The sequence below is a fragment of the Anser anser genome (genome assembly GCF_964211835.1).
Source record: "Anser anser genome assembly, chromosome: 1".
Classification (NCBI taxonomy): Eukaryota; Metazoa; Chordata; class Aves; order Anseriformes; family Anatidae; genus Anser; species Anser anser.
The window spans coordinates 115,487,222-115,503,241 of NC_139720.1; the positions used below are offsets into that span (position 1 = coordinate 115,487,222).

Sequence of the window (16,020 nt, forward strand, 5' to 3'; positions counted from 1 at the left end):
GTCACAACTTGCCTGGTGACATTTGGCCGTAAGGAAACAAGTAACAGCCACTTTCCTACGGAGAGGAGGAGGTATTCTGAAGAGTTTGAAAGAAATACCAGAAAAATCTTACTCTGAGGCAACAAGTTTAATGGTCTGGCCTTTGCTGCGGCCAGAAATAGCTGGAGAGCATCGAAGGAGGTGGCCCCGACAACTGCACCACCACCAGCCAAAGGCACTGTAGCTTTCTGTTGGTACGAATAACCACAGCTTTGGCAAAAGGCAAAGGGTCATTTGAAATCTGGTGAGGAACCGAGGGGTGGCAGCTACTGGGGGCTCCTGTTCCAAGAGAAGCTACAGCCATACGACACAAGTGTTAATTTGAGATTGGAGTTAGCTTAAATGAAGCAGCGTGTCACAGCAAGCTTGAAGAACAGCATTTTAAAGGCAGTTCAGCTCCCTTGAGGGTCACCAGAAACCAAGAGGAGGAAAGGGTGGAAGCGATGGTGGATGCACGGGGGCTGCTGCCCTCCCTGGGCCCAGGGTCTCACTTGGGCAGGGGAGGTCACTGGGCACGTCGGTGTTGATTCTCCTATCTTAGCATTCTTGAGGCCGGGCGTCAATTAAGCATGGAAAATGTCCCTGATGAGTTAAATGGTGTATAGATCAGACTGGGCGGGGGGGGGTAACGTGTTTCTGGAATGACCCCAAACTGCCTTTTTTCCCTTCCCCAAACTGTGGGGGTCCCCTCCCACAGTCCCCCAGCCAGCACAGCCACCCATGGCACCCCCCGGACCCCCAAAACCAGGCCACAGCGGGCTGCCCCGCTCCCCGCCGCCCCGCTGCCGAAGGGGCCGGGTTCCGGGGGGCGGTCCCCCGGCCGCCACCGCCCCCTGCCCGCTGAAGAGCGCCGGGCAGGCCGGGCGGCGCGGCACAGCGCAGCGCACACGGCTCCGAGCGGCGCCTCCGCCAGGCTCGGCTCGGCTCGGCTCGGCTCGGCTCGGCCCGGCCCGGCAGCGCCCACGCAGCCGCCCGCCTCCCTCCTCCTTCCTCCCGCCCCCTTCCTCCTCCTCCGGGACTCTCCGCTGGGATCGAGCCGGCGCTGCCGCCGCCGCCGCCTCCTCCTTCTTCGCTGCTGTTGTTGTTGGCCGGCTCTGCCCCATCGAGGATATTTTGGCTCCCGGGGAGAGGCAGCGCGCCTTCTTTTCCTTTTTTTTTTTTTTTTAATTTTATTTTTTTTTTATATTTTAATTTTTTTGGACCCTGCTGCTGCCGGGAAGGGGGCTAGCCGAGGAGCAGGCGAGCTCCGCGCTCGGGGGCCAGGTGAGCGGGGGGCATCCCGGGGGAACCCCGAGCCCGGGGGGGGGGGCTCCGGGCATCGCCCCCAGCCCGGACCCGGACCCGGGGGGTGATGGCGGCCGGCGCCGCCCGCGGCGGGGGAGGGGGCTTGGCCGGGGCAAGGCGGGCAGGAAGGGGTTAACGGGCAGAGGGTGTTCGAAAGGGACCCCAAAAACGCCGGGTCGGGTGAATTTCCCCTGTCTGAGTTTGGGTGCCAAAAGGGGGCTCCCCCCGGCAGCTGTAGGGGGTTGGGCATAGGTGGGAAACGAGATCCTGCTGACAGGAGCCCGGTTACTCCTTTTGTTTGTTTGTTTGTAGGGTTCTGTTTGCTTGGTTTGGGGTTGTTTGTTTCTTTTTTTCTTTGTTTTTAAGAAGAAAAAGCCGTGGAGGTTCTCTCACTGCAGGCACTAGCATGGCTTAGGTCGCCTGGTGGATGGGTTCCCAGCCCGCTCGGGCTGTGGGCGAGCACCCGGTTATTGCTGAAGAGAAGTTGATCAGAATTCAGGAGTATTAGTTAATAAGTGCCTGATCCTGTTGACCCTGTTCTGGTTCACCCGCTCGGCTCTGCGGGGGTGTTGAAGAAGGTGTCCTGCCAGTTAAACCAATTATAGCTGGCAAGTCGCAGTCAGCGGCGGCGGCGGAGGAGCTGGAAGTGAGGCCCAGGCACATCATGCCCTAGTGTCTTTTCTGGACTCAAACAGCAGCTTTTGGAGTCCAGTGGAAAAAAAAAAAGGCTTTAACCCTTTCATCGTGAGAAGCTATGCTGCCTTCTCGATCCTGATAGCTTGTTGCAGGTCTCGTGCTGGAAGGTGGTCATGCTGCAGGGTAGGAAACTGATGTGTGGTAAGCAAAGGCTCTAGGAACCTGTAACAGCCTGAGAGATTTGGTTAGAGCATTACAAAACGTGGTAGGATCTGCCTGTGTTGTTAGACCAAAGCTCCGATGTGATGTCTCTTTTTCACAAGGTGCGTAGCGCACAGGGAAGGCCATGGAAATGCAACGAGTTGGGTTAATGAGCAACGCCAAGTAATGAAGGCTTCTTGTCAACCCTCTGTCTTAGTGCTGTAAGTGTGTCCGAAAAAAAACAAACAAAAAGCTGGGAAGGATGGAAACCTTTTAATCAGTGGGAAGGTTCCCAACAGAATTAATGCAGAGGCCAGGACTGCACCTGGAATTGTCAGAAATCCTGTTTGTAGGGCTCACTGGGGATCAGATCTAAGATTACTGAAAATGTGCATAGTGTTTTCACAAGTGCTTTCCCACTGGTAAGGCTTATAGCTACTTATCCCTATATAACTGTGCTGATTTCAGCATTGAAACAGGGTATTAGAAATGGCCATATGTTTGTTTGTTTTTAAAAAGCTCAGTTGAATGCAGGGGTAAACAGCTTAAACAGTGGGAAATGTAATGAAAATATTAGGATGCTTGCTGAGTGAGACTCATGCAGTGTAAAATTCTTTGGTGCTCAATGAGATGTGTAATTTAGCACAAATATTTGTATACACTATTTGAGGTGAAACCCATCATTCAGTAGGTTGCACTTTTGGGTAGCGTTAATGAAGTATAAGTTGACTGTTCTTTTTGTATCTAGTTGATTTGTTTTGTTTTGGTGATAAGCCCCATACATCTCATAACAGTGAAGTTGAAATGGGCCTTTCAGATTAAGGACTCTTATTATTATATTTTTTTTGGTGATTGCTTATATAGGAGGATGAAAGGGATCTGTCTTTAGCTGTTGGGTATTTTTCTCTTCCTCTGCTATACAGACAGACTTTGAATTTGTCATTTTGGCAGGCTCTGTTTGTTTTGTTAAGCTCTCATTTGCCATCTCTTTCTGAGTTCAAGACTGTATTTTGATTTATTTTTCCCGTGTTAAAATGGCTAGAGAGAAATTGCTTGTAATTATCGCTGTTCCCACAGAACTGTGATTATTTATGTCCTCCGTGACTTTGTAGAGGTGCACACTTTCAGGCAGTTTCCGTAGAACAAAATAGCTTAGCACAATGCTTTGACAAAGTACAAGGAAAATTGTTGAGACAACTTGCTGCGGTCTAGTCTGATAAGGTATCACTTACCGACACCTGAATTACAGCATCATGATAAACTTGAACAACGGTCGTAAAATTGGCTTTATTCCTTATGTTTGATCTCTCATAGGTCAGTAAAAGGATAAGAATCTTATCACTCTACTCCTTGAGTCATATATACGAGAGCAAGTTATACAGGCCTCGCACAATCCTTTTCCTGGTAACACAGGGAACATGATAGCTTTGACTTCAGTAGCTGTTGCTGGTCCCAGCTCTGTAAGAAGGACATCTTATGGCATGAACCCCTTAGACCTGTACCTGAGCCTTCCAAAGGTGTATAAATACACCAATCCCATGTTTACAAAATGGGCAAAATAACACTGTTTAGAGATGCTTTGCCTAGTGAAGGAAGCAGGCTAATGGTACCTGGAGTTAGCTTCCAGTGGTAATTCATGAGAAGAGTGAGTAGGGTGGATGCCAGCCTGTAGCGTGGTGAGTGCTCTGTTGTTTTTCTTCAGTACTTGAAAAGGCAAAGTCTGAAGTGAATCGTGGCATGTAGGAATGAATATAGTAAGCAAAGATAGCACAAGGCTTAATGTTTAAGATAATGGGTGAAAAGTTAGAAAATGATTCTAAGCGATAGTTACTCGATGGACAAAGGACCTCTGTAGGCTTTTATGACCGTGTAATGAGATGAGGTACTAAAAGACCTTGCTTTGGGTATCAGAAGTTAATCATCCTCTTGTGGCTCATATCACAAAACTCTAACTCCACTGATGCCTGGGAAAAGTCTTCCACTTAGAAGCTGTTCAAGCAAGATAAGAATTGTGCATTGTGTAGTTGGGATGAGGGCAATGAAAAAGGCTTTGCCTGTACCTCACACAGAGAGCTGTTCTGCAGTCTGTGCTCAAGCAGTATGAGATGTAAATATGTCTCTAACTTGCTTCCTTCCTCAATATCAACATGCTTCATGTGACCCCTCTCGTTTTTCAGATGAGTGAATTTGGGATCAGAAACATGGATCAAGTAGCTCCCGTGTCGACCATGTACAGAGGAATGCTCAAGGTGAGTACTTGTGAGCAAGCAGCTGTTAAACCCCACTGCTCTCATCTCCCAGCTAGGGCATGTACTGTTTTTCTATTAATGCTAGCAAAGAATTGTACAACCATGCCAGACTGGATGCATGTTCAAGTTTTAATAGCTTGATTGTGACCTGTAGATTTCTTCTAGAGTATTCCCACAGAGTTTGGTGGGTATGAGCAAAGTGGAACTGAGGGAAACATAAATCTTACATCCCCTGTCCTAAGAATTTGAAAACAAGAGGGTAGACAAGAGCTGAGCCCAAATTCACTGGAGATCATAGAAATTCAGTCTAAATAAAGGTTCCAGGGCTGGCAGTATGAGTGAACTTTATATAGCTAACTTGAGCAGATTGGCAGTGTTGTTCTGTTAGCTCTAGTTAAACCTGATTCTTCAAGACTATTGTATGAAAAAAGGTTTTTCACTTATTGCATGCAACTATATGAAATGGCAGTCCTGTAAGAAACCAAAGTTAGTTATTCAATATATTTTATCCTTAGGTAGGCTGTGTTTATTATCTTGTTTGGAAAACAGCTTAAAAACTGAAGGTAAAGGATAATTAAGCTATAACAACTCAGTCTATTAAATGCTTCTCACTTCCACATTCACGCACGATACTTTTCATCCCAGTGTCATTTTTTTAACACAGTATTGATTAATGTAAACTGCATAATGAGAACAGAAAGTGACTTCCTAATCTTTAACTTTGAAGAATGTCTGTCTTAGACACAGTTTTAAAATCAGTTAGTGAGACTTTAGTGTTCTGACTCCTCGGATACTTTGTCCCCTCTTCACTTTTTATACTGCCCAAGCAACAACTGGGTCCAAAAGAGTTTTCCCCCAACTTGACAGCTGTGTGCTCTTGAACATAGTAGCTGCGCTAAGCAGATTGTCAGTGTTAGTTGTCATGTAATTAATTCAAAATCGAGACCAGTATTCTAGTACTTTGTAGCTGCTCTCACTACTTTTTATTTTTTTCTGTAATAATTACTGTTAACATATGTTGAAAAAAACAAATAAAATGGTTGCATAACAGATAGGGCAAGCAGAATTTATTCTACATTGTTTTTTCTTCTTGATTTACTATTAAAACAAGGACCTGCTTAAACATTAATCCTTTTTGAAATGTGAAACTAGTACAGTATAGATTTTACTCATTCACATGCCACAGCATTTTTTCCAGTGACTCAGGATAAGGGTCAGCTATTTACACAAAATGCAGGAGTTTCCAGATTATGTTGAAAGAACTTACCCTTTCTTCTAGGTACTAGCGATGAGTCAGTGCCTTTTATCTAGTAATGTACCAAGAATTCTTTAATAACAAATGCCAAATATGTTAATGTGTTGTTTCATTCGGTTGTGAGGTTTTTCACGGGTTTGCTCTGACTCTTTCTCTGGGCTGTGGTTGGCACCTGAACTGACTGCATGCAATTTGTCTCCACTGGCCAGCTCTCAGTGGGGATTTCTGAATCCAGTTAACCCCTAGAGACATGATATTGTGTACTTTGCCTGCTTTTCCTTCTGTGGAATATATGCTTTCATAATCAATATAGTGGCATGCATTGCAGCTTGTTATAAAATACAAATAAAGGTTGATGGTCCTTAGTTTCTTATTAGGGTTAGTATGAGGGGCTGAGGAGGAGCAGCAGGAGCACCCAAGAGGCACCTAGCGCAAGAAAGACTCCAAGCCCCTCCAAACCATGTAGGATACCAAAAGGAAAGTTATGGAACATGCAGAAATGTTAACACTTTCTGCTATTGCAGAAACACTGTTCAGGTTGCTTTTGCCTTCCACCTGAATACAGCCCTGAAAACTCCTTTTGCCTTGTCCTCAGCTACGTTTTCTGTTTGGGCACTAACTGGCATACAGCTGCATGCTTAAAAAATAAAAGAAGCATTTGCAAGTTGCCTTAGTCTTCACCTCCCTGAGTGCCATATGTGCTGTAGGTTTCCTGAACAATATTCTATCCTCAGGTGCTTTTGAAATCTCCGGGCAATTTTTATACATTTTTGCCTCTGGATGGTGCAGATACTGTTTCCTTATGACTAACAGACAAGTTGCATAAGTTGTTTTTAAAGTTATTTCCCCTTTTTTTTCACGTTTCCCTGCCTCCTCCACCAAACCCTTATGTGGCTGGAGAAACCCAGTGCTTGTACTCTGTTTTTAGCATATTCAGTTGACACAAGTCAAGTATGCAAGAAGTTAGGTTTTCAAAATGTACCGATATTTGTAAGGCTGCTAATGCATCAGTAGAATTCGCTTTTATTTGGAACACTTTTATTACCCTCCTGTTTATCCCTTTCTGTATAATTAAATTAGCTATTTCACTGAGCACTTGAAGACTGCAAAATGTAGTGGCTGGCAAATCCAGTAACTCACAAGTATAAAAGTGCTCAAGTCTTGTAAAACTGGCTGTATAGCTTCAAGTGGTGGGGTTCAGACTAAGGATTTCCTATTAAATAAAAAAGTGCATAAATCTATTGTAGGTCTTGCACTGCCAGTTGTTTTTTCCAATATTTACCAATACTGCCATCAAGAACTCAAGTGGACAGTGAATTTAATGGGTTAAGGAAATGCTAGGATTTCTTCAAAGTATATCTGGAAATATGCATGCATTCTCTATTGTTAAAAGTCTCAATTACAGGAAAACTTAGAATATCCTTCCTTTGCTTTACTGTGACTTGCAGAACATGCTATGTGATTAGTACTGTGGTCTGAGTGTTTTGTATTAATGTACAAAAAGATGTGCCTTTGAAATGTAAACACAAAGACAGCACGAGTTAGTTGATTCAAGATAGTGGTTGTGCATGATCTAAATCTAGGAAACTGAATGCAACCACTTCCTAGCAATTCAGTTGGCAGTGCTCTAGCAAAATGCTAACATTAAGGCTTTTATTATTCTGTTGCTTTGCAGCGTCAGCCAGCATTTGACACCTTTGATAGCTCAAACTCTCTCTTTGGTGGATATTTTTTATCACTAAACGAAGATCAAACACTTCAAGAAGTGCCAACAGGATTTGATTCTACTTCTTATGGTAAGTTTTGCTTTGTTCCTTGGTCCAATCCAGAGATCAAAGAGAAATCTGTGGGGTCTAACTCATCCCTATACTCTTACAGTGCTATGTAGATTTTCCTAAAAAGAAATTGGTTTGATTACATGGACTTGTGTTTAGATCCATGACTTTATCCATGTGAGTTGCTCTGTTGGTAGTTGTTGTTCTCTGCATTGAAAAAGAATGGGATCTGGGATTCAGTAGTCTTAAGATAGATTGACAGTCCATGGAAGAAGCCTAAGGTATTAAAGCAGTGATCATTTAAGGCAGTTTAAATATTTAAAATATTATAAATTAAATATTTTTAAGTGTTATGTGTATTTAAACTTACAATTTAATTTTAGTTGAGATGTTGCAAGTATTCTGCAAGCTTTTTTTTTTTTTGACCCTCTGACATTAAATCGTAGAACAATCCTTGTTTTTCTTTTTCCCTAGGGATTTGTTCTACTCCTAACCTTAAAAAAGGGGGGAAAAAAATAGGGGTGAGGATGTTTACGAGTCTTTTTTGTGTGTATGACACGACCTACCAGTAGTTCTATACAAATCCTTGCCTAAACTCCTTTGCTAGCTTTTTTTCCCTGACAAAAAAAGTCAGTATTTTACCTGATGCTGCCTTCATCTCCCATTGTAACGTGATATTCTAATCAGTTACCTTCTCTGGTCAGCAAAGCAAGTCTTAGCAGATATTGAGGATGGGTGTGGTTAAAAACAGAAGTTAAGCATGTGGCTGGTGATGAGATCCACTTGCCGGGTCAAATGGAGCCTGTACATAGTCAGGACCTAGGAAAACAAGAAGAGCCACACACCTTCACAATCTGGCTTGAAGTCTGATAATTCATCACCTTTATATACCTTGTCACCGTTATATGCCTCTCACATAAGAGAGCTTTCAAGTGCTGCCTGTATGCTAGTTTTCAGAGGCTCTCAGGTGTTCAGGGATGCAGGAGTGAGGTGGTTAAAGTGTTCTCAAATTACCCCCTAGCTTAACAGCACCAATCACAAACTAAATATGAGTAAAAGCTTTCCTAATCTGAAACATTTACAGAGTCTAACTAGTTTTCTTCAGCTTATAAATTCTTTTTTTCAGAGTAATATGAGGCATCTTTCAGTGAAGGTTTTTCAGTAAGAAACACGGAGTGGAAGCCAAATTTGTCCTTAAAATATGATCTGTTTGCAAGCATAAAGATCAGTTATGCAGAATAGTAATTTATACTGGCCTAAGATGATGCTGGTTTGGGTTTTTATTGCATTACTTAATCACTTGGCAGCAGCTTGTGATCAGTCATTTGTTTGGTTCAGGCGACTGAGAAATGTATAGGAAGGTCAGAAACAGTTTGCTGGTACATGGTGTGGAATAGTGCAAGCTAGTTCTTAGTAACCCTACTGTCAGTGACTTAGCTCTCAAACTAAATGAAGGCTGTCTAGAGTTAAAAATAAAGAAGCCTGAGGTCAAATTAGAGGTGAGAAAATAGGAAAAAGCAGTCTCATTTCCTTTTTTTAAAAGTTCTAGTAAAAGTCCCTTGCAACAAAGTCATGTTGTATAACTATTAAGAGTCAGTAAGGATCTATATGATGAAAACTAGTAAACCTTTAATTTATCATGAAGTAATTTTATCAACCCAGTACTGCAAAGGCTTTAGTATTGACAATATATTAAGTCAGACTGGATGTTCTGAAAATGAATCTACTCTGTTTCTGTTTTAAAATACATAGTTTCTAGCATCCTGTTCTTATTCTTCAAATATTGCAGCAAAATCTTGTCACTTCTTTCACTGGCCTGAAAGCTAATGCATCTCCTTTTTCCCTCCTCCCACTTTCTCTCTTTTAGAGTCCAACAACTGTGAATTGCCTCTGTTAACCCCGTGCAGTAAGGCTGTCATGAGTCAAGCCTTGAAAGAAACTTTCAATGGTTTCACAAAGGAACAGTGTCGGCTGGGAATCCCAAATAGTAAGTGTTTTCTATTTATTAGCTTTTTTTTAATGCTAAGGAGGATGCTGAATAGCGGTTCTTTCAAAAGAGAAAGAATGATGTCAGTAGGAAATACAAGAATGGATCCTATGTGAATCTGGCACAGCTTGATTTGGAAAGACTGAACTTGCTGGTATTAAAAATGGGTGCATGGAGAGCTCATATTTTGGCAGCCTAAGAGAGACAACCAAGCTGAGGACGTCTCTGATTAAAAGTGAATGCAGAAGGAAAATAGAGGACTTCTTTTTAAATTCAAAAATAAATTCATTCTGAAGCCTAAGCTTCAGAACTAAGTAATTTGTGGTTAACAATTTCTTTCATGCGCTGCCTTCTAATGAAGATTGTTTCAGGAGCTGACACAGGTCAGGAGTTATCTCTAAATACCAGATCCTTTCTGTCTTACAGATCCCTGGCTGTGGACTGAGCAGCAAGTTTGCCAGTGGCTTTCTTGGGCTACCAATGAGTTTAGCTTGGCAAATGTGAACTTCCATCAGTTTCTTATGAGTGGCCAAGACCTTTGTAACCTGGGCAAGGAGCGCTTCTTGGAACTGGCACCTGACTATGTGGGTGATATTCTGTGGGAACACCTGGAGCAGATGATAAAAGGTAACTACAGAGACAGAAAGAACTCTTTTGTTCTAAGGCTTTTCTGACAGACAGAAATAGGACTCTTTCAACACTTACTTCACTATGTAAGGTTTTTGTTACATGTGAAAAGTCAAGATTAAATTTAAAACTTGGTTAATAAAAGCATTATCAACAGTTGCATTATATCCTTCGCACACAAAGCCCATGTGCAGGTATTTGCAGAAGCCATTCTGTGCTCAGACTGAGTACCTCTTGCGGTCAAGTTTTATTTGTAATAATCATTGAAATAATGTGATTAGGATAAGGCTATTGCAATACCTCATTTACTAAAAATAAATGTGTTCAACCAAAAATTGGACAAAACGTGTTCACATTATTACAGGTATTTGGTCTTGTTCCTTTTATGTAGTGTTTTGAGATTATTCAATAGATGAATGTAAAGATGTCAAGGATGCCTAAGGCATCTTAACACTAATGGAGGTGCTAAAACTCCATATGTGGTGACCTATGTGTTCCCTTGATATTGGAGTGTAATACTCTGTAGTTGCAATTGTTAAGGACCTGGACCTTGACGTTGTTTTTTCTATGTTTTATGCTTAAAAATCAATTAGTATGATGGTTTTCAAGCCTACCAGAAGTTAGTAGATTTTTTTTTGTGAGGTCTTTGGGGCATTTTTTGGCAGCTCTCTTTTGAGAGAGAGAAGTTGAAGTACATAAGTAAAGGATATGTGAGTGATGACCCCAAGCTACTTGACTCAGAAACATTTCATTCTATACAGGTTAGTTCTTTAAAAATCATAAAACCAAGTTTTCTATTGTCTTCTCTCCAGACAGTCAAGAGAAGACCCAGGATCAATATGTGGAGAACCCTCATCTCACCTCAGTTCCTCACTGGGTTAACAATAATTCCTTAAGTAAGTATTTTAAGAAATTTGACATTTTAGATATGGTATGTTTATTCTAAGCATGTCACAGATCCCAATCTGTTTTTTTGTTTGCTTTAAAAAAAAAAAAGGCACCAGAATAGTTACTATGCTTCAGGAAAACACTTCAGTTGCTGCCATCTTCTTTCCTAGTATTGTTTAATTGTCATCTATTTCATATCAGAAATCTTTTGAAGAGCAAGGGCTATGGGGAAAAAAAAAAAAAAAAACAAATTTCCTCTTTGAATGCCAAAGCCTACATCTGTGGAGCAGAGTGAGCATTCCCACCTCTAGCAAACAGTCAAAAAGCAGCAGCAGGAGCTATGTTTAGGCCTCTTTGAAGACTGTGGAAGTGTAACAGAGCTTTTGACGGTGTATGGCACAACCATAGAGACAAAGTGCTCGTTCCCTCAGATTGTGTGATTGGTGTTGTTTTACTGAACCACAGTTTGATCTCTAGGTCAGCCTAATTACATCACTTAATGATGAGGGCCTTCCTCAAAACCGCTTAAGCTTCTCCAGCTTTTTCTGTAGCCCTGTAGTTTCCTTGAAGAACAAACAGTATACATACTTGTGGTCTGAAGTTCTAGGTGGAGATTAACAGAATCTGATTTGGATCCCAGTAGATGGGAATCTTCTCACTGATGTCAGTAGCCTTTCCAGGAGCTCTATAGCATCTAACACCACTCAGATTTTTAACGGGAAAACTACTACTTAGTGTCATACCTCTAGTGGGGTGCTTGAGGTGTGTTAGTTTGTTCAAGGGGCCGTGGAGAAAACCATTTAATTCATTCTCTTATTTTTTTCCTTCAGCTGTTAACGTGGATCAGACCCCTTATGGAATGCAAATGCCTGGGTACCCTAAAGCCCTCAGTTATCCTAAACCCAGTCTCCTGAGTGACGTCTGCCAGACTTCCACGGGACCAAATCTTCTCAATCCAGAACAAGAGTTTTCATTGTTTCCTAAAACCCAAGTAGATGCAGTTGGGGTCAACTACTGTGCAGTAAATCAAGATTTCACAAGAAGCAATCTGAACTTGCTGATAGATAATTCTGGTGAGTTACTATCCATGTAATAATCATGAGTCCAAAACTGTATCCTATATATCTTTCCCTCCCTTGCATAGTTTCTATATACAAGCTAGAAAAGGGAGGAAAAACACACTTTTCCTCTTTCTTTTTTTTTTCCTTATGAAGGTAAACTTAGAGAACATGAATCTAGCGACAGTGGTGCAGAAAGTTACGAAAGCTCAGATTCAATGCTGCAGTCCTGGAACAGCCAGTCGTCTTTAGTGGATTTACAGCGTGTGCCATCCTATGAGAGTTTTGAAGATGACTGTAGCCAGTCCTTGTGTCTGAACAAACCTACAATGTCTTTCAAAGACTATATTCAAGACAGAAGTGATCCTGTAGAGCAAGGGAAACCAGTTATACCAGCAGCAATTCTAGCTGGCTTTACTGGTAAGTGGTGAAGCAAAATGGTCACTCCTCTTCTTATATAACACATTTATTCTCTGTAAGCGTGTATCTGTGCTGATAAAGGTGTGTAGTATTGCAGTGTGTATTACAATGTGGTCAGAGACCACTACTCATGAGGAGCTTCAATTCTAAACGTTCATAAGGAAAGTCCCATGGAACTATCCATTTAAGTAAGAACACACAGGTACATCAGAATGCTGTAGAACTCAAATGCACTTTCTGATCTGTTGAAAAGAGGTAAACTTGGACAAAGTATTCTCCAGTTCTGAGTTTCTGCAAGAGTCAGCTTACTTATGAGGACCTTGTTCCTGTAGTCCTTGCTGAAATCAGATTCTTCTTATAGAAAGCCTGACAAGACAAGGGCTGCAGGACAGGACATGAGGTCTGACCCACAGCTGCTGCAAAGTGGGAGGGAGGGGTAAAGAATCTGTATAACCAAGGGAAGCCATAGGTTGCATCAGATCCTGTGTTTCTATGACAAAGCTGACGCTTTAATTTCAACATATCTATGAGCAGATTTGTGTTACAGAGGGAATCTTAATTAGACTTCTTTCTAATATTTAAAAACAAAAAATTGGAGTAATAGTAAGACTTTATTCTGTGATACAAATATGGTTGCCTATATTGATTGTGATAAGAGCTGGCAGAAATACTAATTGTGGCTTCTCCCCACCCCTGCTCTCTTAACAGGCAGTGGACCTATACAGCTATGGCAATTCCTGCTGGAGTTACTGACTGACAAATCCTGCCAGTCCTTTATTAGTTGGACTGGAGACGGATGGGAATTTAAACTTGCTGACCCAGATGAGGTATGTGGTTAATTGCAATCTACAAAAAGATTTAGGGTCTGATCCACCATCTGTGGGCCTCATCTTAAACATAAAGCATTTGCAAGATCAGACACTTGCTGAAGTCTCTTCATCTGCAAATGCTTTACTGTGTGGTCAGGATGCTGTGGGATGCTCCTCCTCCCCCTGGAATAGCAGCATTTGCTTGCAGTTATGAGAACTCGTTGTATAGTTCAAAACTTAAAGGTAGCATACAAAGTTAGCTGTTTTGACAGGGTAAGCAATACTGCAGATTAACTTACTGAATGTAACTGAATCAGCAGCATCTGGGATTGCAAAAAGGCCAGGGGAAAAGGCACTTAAGGTACCGCAGGTCCTTTAGATAAATGGCAGATATGGTAGAGTTGCTTCTTAAATTTGTTGGGAACTTAAAGCTTAGGCATTAAAAATAGAGAATGCACTTTCATTTTCCAATTACTTTTATCAGTAGGAAAGTTACTGTGTTAAGAGACATGATATCAAGTCCACTTAAGCCTTTTTTATTTAAAATAGGGGAAAGTGGGGGGGGAAATCCTCAACTCCAAGGGACTTCTTATAGTTCAACTTCCATTTAAAAAGCTGTCCCATGCTACTAAATGCCAAATAAACTCTTAAACTGTCTCCTCCCAGAAAGGAGAAACTATATTTCACTGAAGCTTGATCTCCTTAAACACATGTGGGCCCATCCCCTGCGAAGAAGTGTCCTTTTCACTGCTACTTTGTCCTGCTCACCTTAGTCAAGCTGCAGCTGGCAGCTGTCATGGAGTTTATCCACTCACCAGCTCTTGTGCTATCCAAGCTTGGGACATCCAAGCAAATAAAATGCTCTGAGAAGGGGTTTAATAACTGCCTTTATCATCTGCTAACTGGAAGAACATGTCTTGAACAAACCCTTTACATTTGCTTTCTTTTTGGACTGGCAGGTGGCACGGAGGTGGGGAAGAAGGAAAAACAAGCCAAAAATGAACTATGAGAAACTCAGCCGAGGGCTACGCTACTATTATGACAAGAACATCATCCACAAGACATCAGGGAAGCGATACGTGTACCGCTTTGTGTGCGACCTGCAGAACTTGCTGGGGTACACAGCAGAGGAGCTGCACGCAATGCTGGGGGTGCAGCCGGACACCGAGGACTGAGCCCGACTGCCCGGTGCCGTGCCGGTGGAGACCCAGTGTTGGGACTGTGACCAGGAGCCATCTGCAGTCAGTTTTTCCGGCTGTTCAGATGGGTGCAGCGGTGATGAAATAAGGACCTTGACTGATTTTTGTAACCAGGGGAAGTTGGAAGGAAGTGGCCTTATTTCATCAGTGGCTTCAGTTGTTGCTGTGTCATGCACTTGAGCAGCATGGATGTTGGCACAGATCGCAGCTCTGTCATGAAGACACAGAAATGCTCTGGGCTTGAGCATTTCAACTACCTATACTGCCACATAAAGTGTTTTGGCTACTTAACACTGCCATATGATGGGTTGGCTTTAAAACCAAAGGTTCGATGAGGAAACCAGTGATGCAGCAGAACCATTGCTCAGATTCTCTCTTTAACATACCGTCATCCTTGCTTCCATCTTATATCATGAAATTTATTTAAAAAGTATATAATTTATTTTAAATGAGCAGTAAGAAGAATTGATATTAATGTGTTGTTCTCAAGCACGTTTTATTATTACTCCAGAAATGTGCTGCAGGTACATCAACACTCTGTGTCCAAAACCAGATGTAGCAACTGTTTAAAAAAAAAAAAAATAACCCTTTTAAGAAGGGAAGGAAAATCATACCATTTCAATATCCAGTTTTGTATATATTCTGTGATTATTTTTTTTGAAGCTCTGTAATGTTCCTATTTAACAGATATTGTATAGTGTAAATTAAACTAATTGTGTGTTTTGAAATAGGATGAATGTAAACGTATCAAATGGCTATTTCATGTTTGTCTAGGTTATACAGCCTTCTGCAAATATTTAATTGGCCTAAGAGACAACATACATACTCAGTATGCATGCATATGGTATGCCTATGATATGAAATGTATGGGGGGGAGGGGGGAGGACTGGCTCAGTATTTTGCCAAGGCTGAAGTTGGCAATTCTTTGTGCATTTTGGCATTTTTACAAGAAACTAATATAATATTCTGGGACATTAAGGGCCTATTTGTGGTTTCTTCTTTAGCTGAAAAATGAAAATATGGATAAAATTACCTTTTTTCACTTATAAATGGCATATGTTTTTCAACTTCTATGCATGTCCTTTAAACAAAATTTATATACAAGCCTTATTTTTTCAGTTGACTTGTCTTCTTCCTGCAGTTTATCCTGTATGATGAAAATATGAATTCTATTTTTGGAAATAACTGTGACTCCTTTTCAAAGATCAGGAGGGATTTATGTAGCAGCTATTTTTACTGCACAAAAAAAAAATACACAATTCACTGGAAAAATGTACTTTGTAAGAAAGCTTTATTTTTTATCTGAGCTTGATGTACATTTAAATGTGTTGTACAATGTGAGAGGTTTAAAAACAAGACCTTATTAAAAACCTCTTGAACAAGAAAGAAAAAGAGCTTGTGCTTTTTTAACTCAAAGTTTCAGAATGTAAGGGAAGGGGGAGGAATATTCCCGAAATAAACCTCTGCAGGGGGTGTAAGGGGGAAAAAAAAGTGGCTGTAGAAAGCTTGTTAGAGGAAACTCTGCAAGATTGCTAGGCTAATGGTCTTGAACCAAGCTAAATAGATGCCAGTGCTCTGTGTTTAGGTATAAAT

General features: G+C 41.5%; 1 protein-coding gene across 1 annotated transcript; it reads left to right on the top strand.

The window, feature by feature from the left end:
* The first annotated feature begins 899 nt into the window (after window positions 1-899).
* Window positions 900-15,819, top strand: ETS2 (ETS proto-oncogene 2, transcription factor). The gene is made up of 10 exons (XM_083832461.1): window positions 900-1,302; window positions 4,338-4,409; window positions 7,340-7,460; window positions 9,307-9,426; window positions 9,853-10,053; window positions 10,866-10,949; window positions 11,772-12,014; window positions 12,156-12,419; window positions 13,128-13,246; window positions 14,188-15,819. Exons 2-10 carry the CDS (start codon window positions 4,338-4,340, stop codon window positions 14,401-14,403), a joined length of 1,440 nt encoding a protein of 479 aa, XP_083688587.1. The 5' UTR covers window positions 900-1,302; the 3' UTR covers window positions 14,404-15,819.
* Window positions 15,820-16,020: the final 201 nt, after the last annotated feature.

Bases quoted from the DNA above. Each gene is read 5' to 3' on its own strand.
- ETS2 (XM_083832461.1), top strand. From the start codon at position 4,338: ATGAGTGAATTTGGGATCAGAAACATGGATCAAGTAGCTCCCGTGTCG. The intron at 10,054-10,865 runs GTAACTACAGAG...TCTTCTCTCCAG, and splicing joins CCTGGAGCAGATGATAAAAG to ACAGTCAAGAGAAGACCCAG. The intron at 12,015-12,155 runs GTGAGTTACTAT...TTCCTTATGAAG, and splicing joins CTTGCTGATAGATAATTCTG to GTAAACTTAGAGAACATGAA.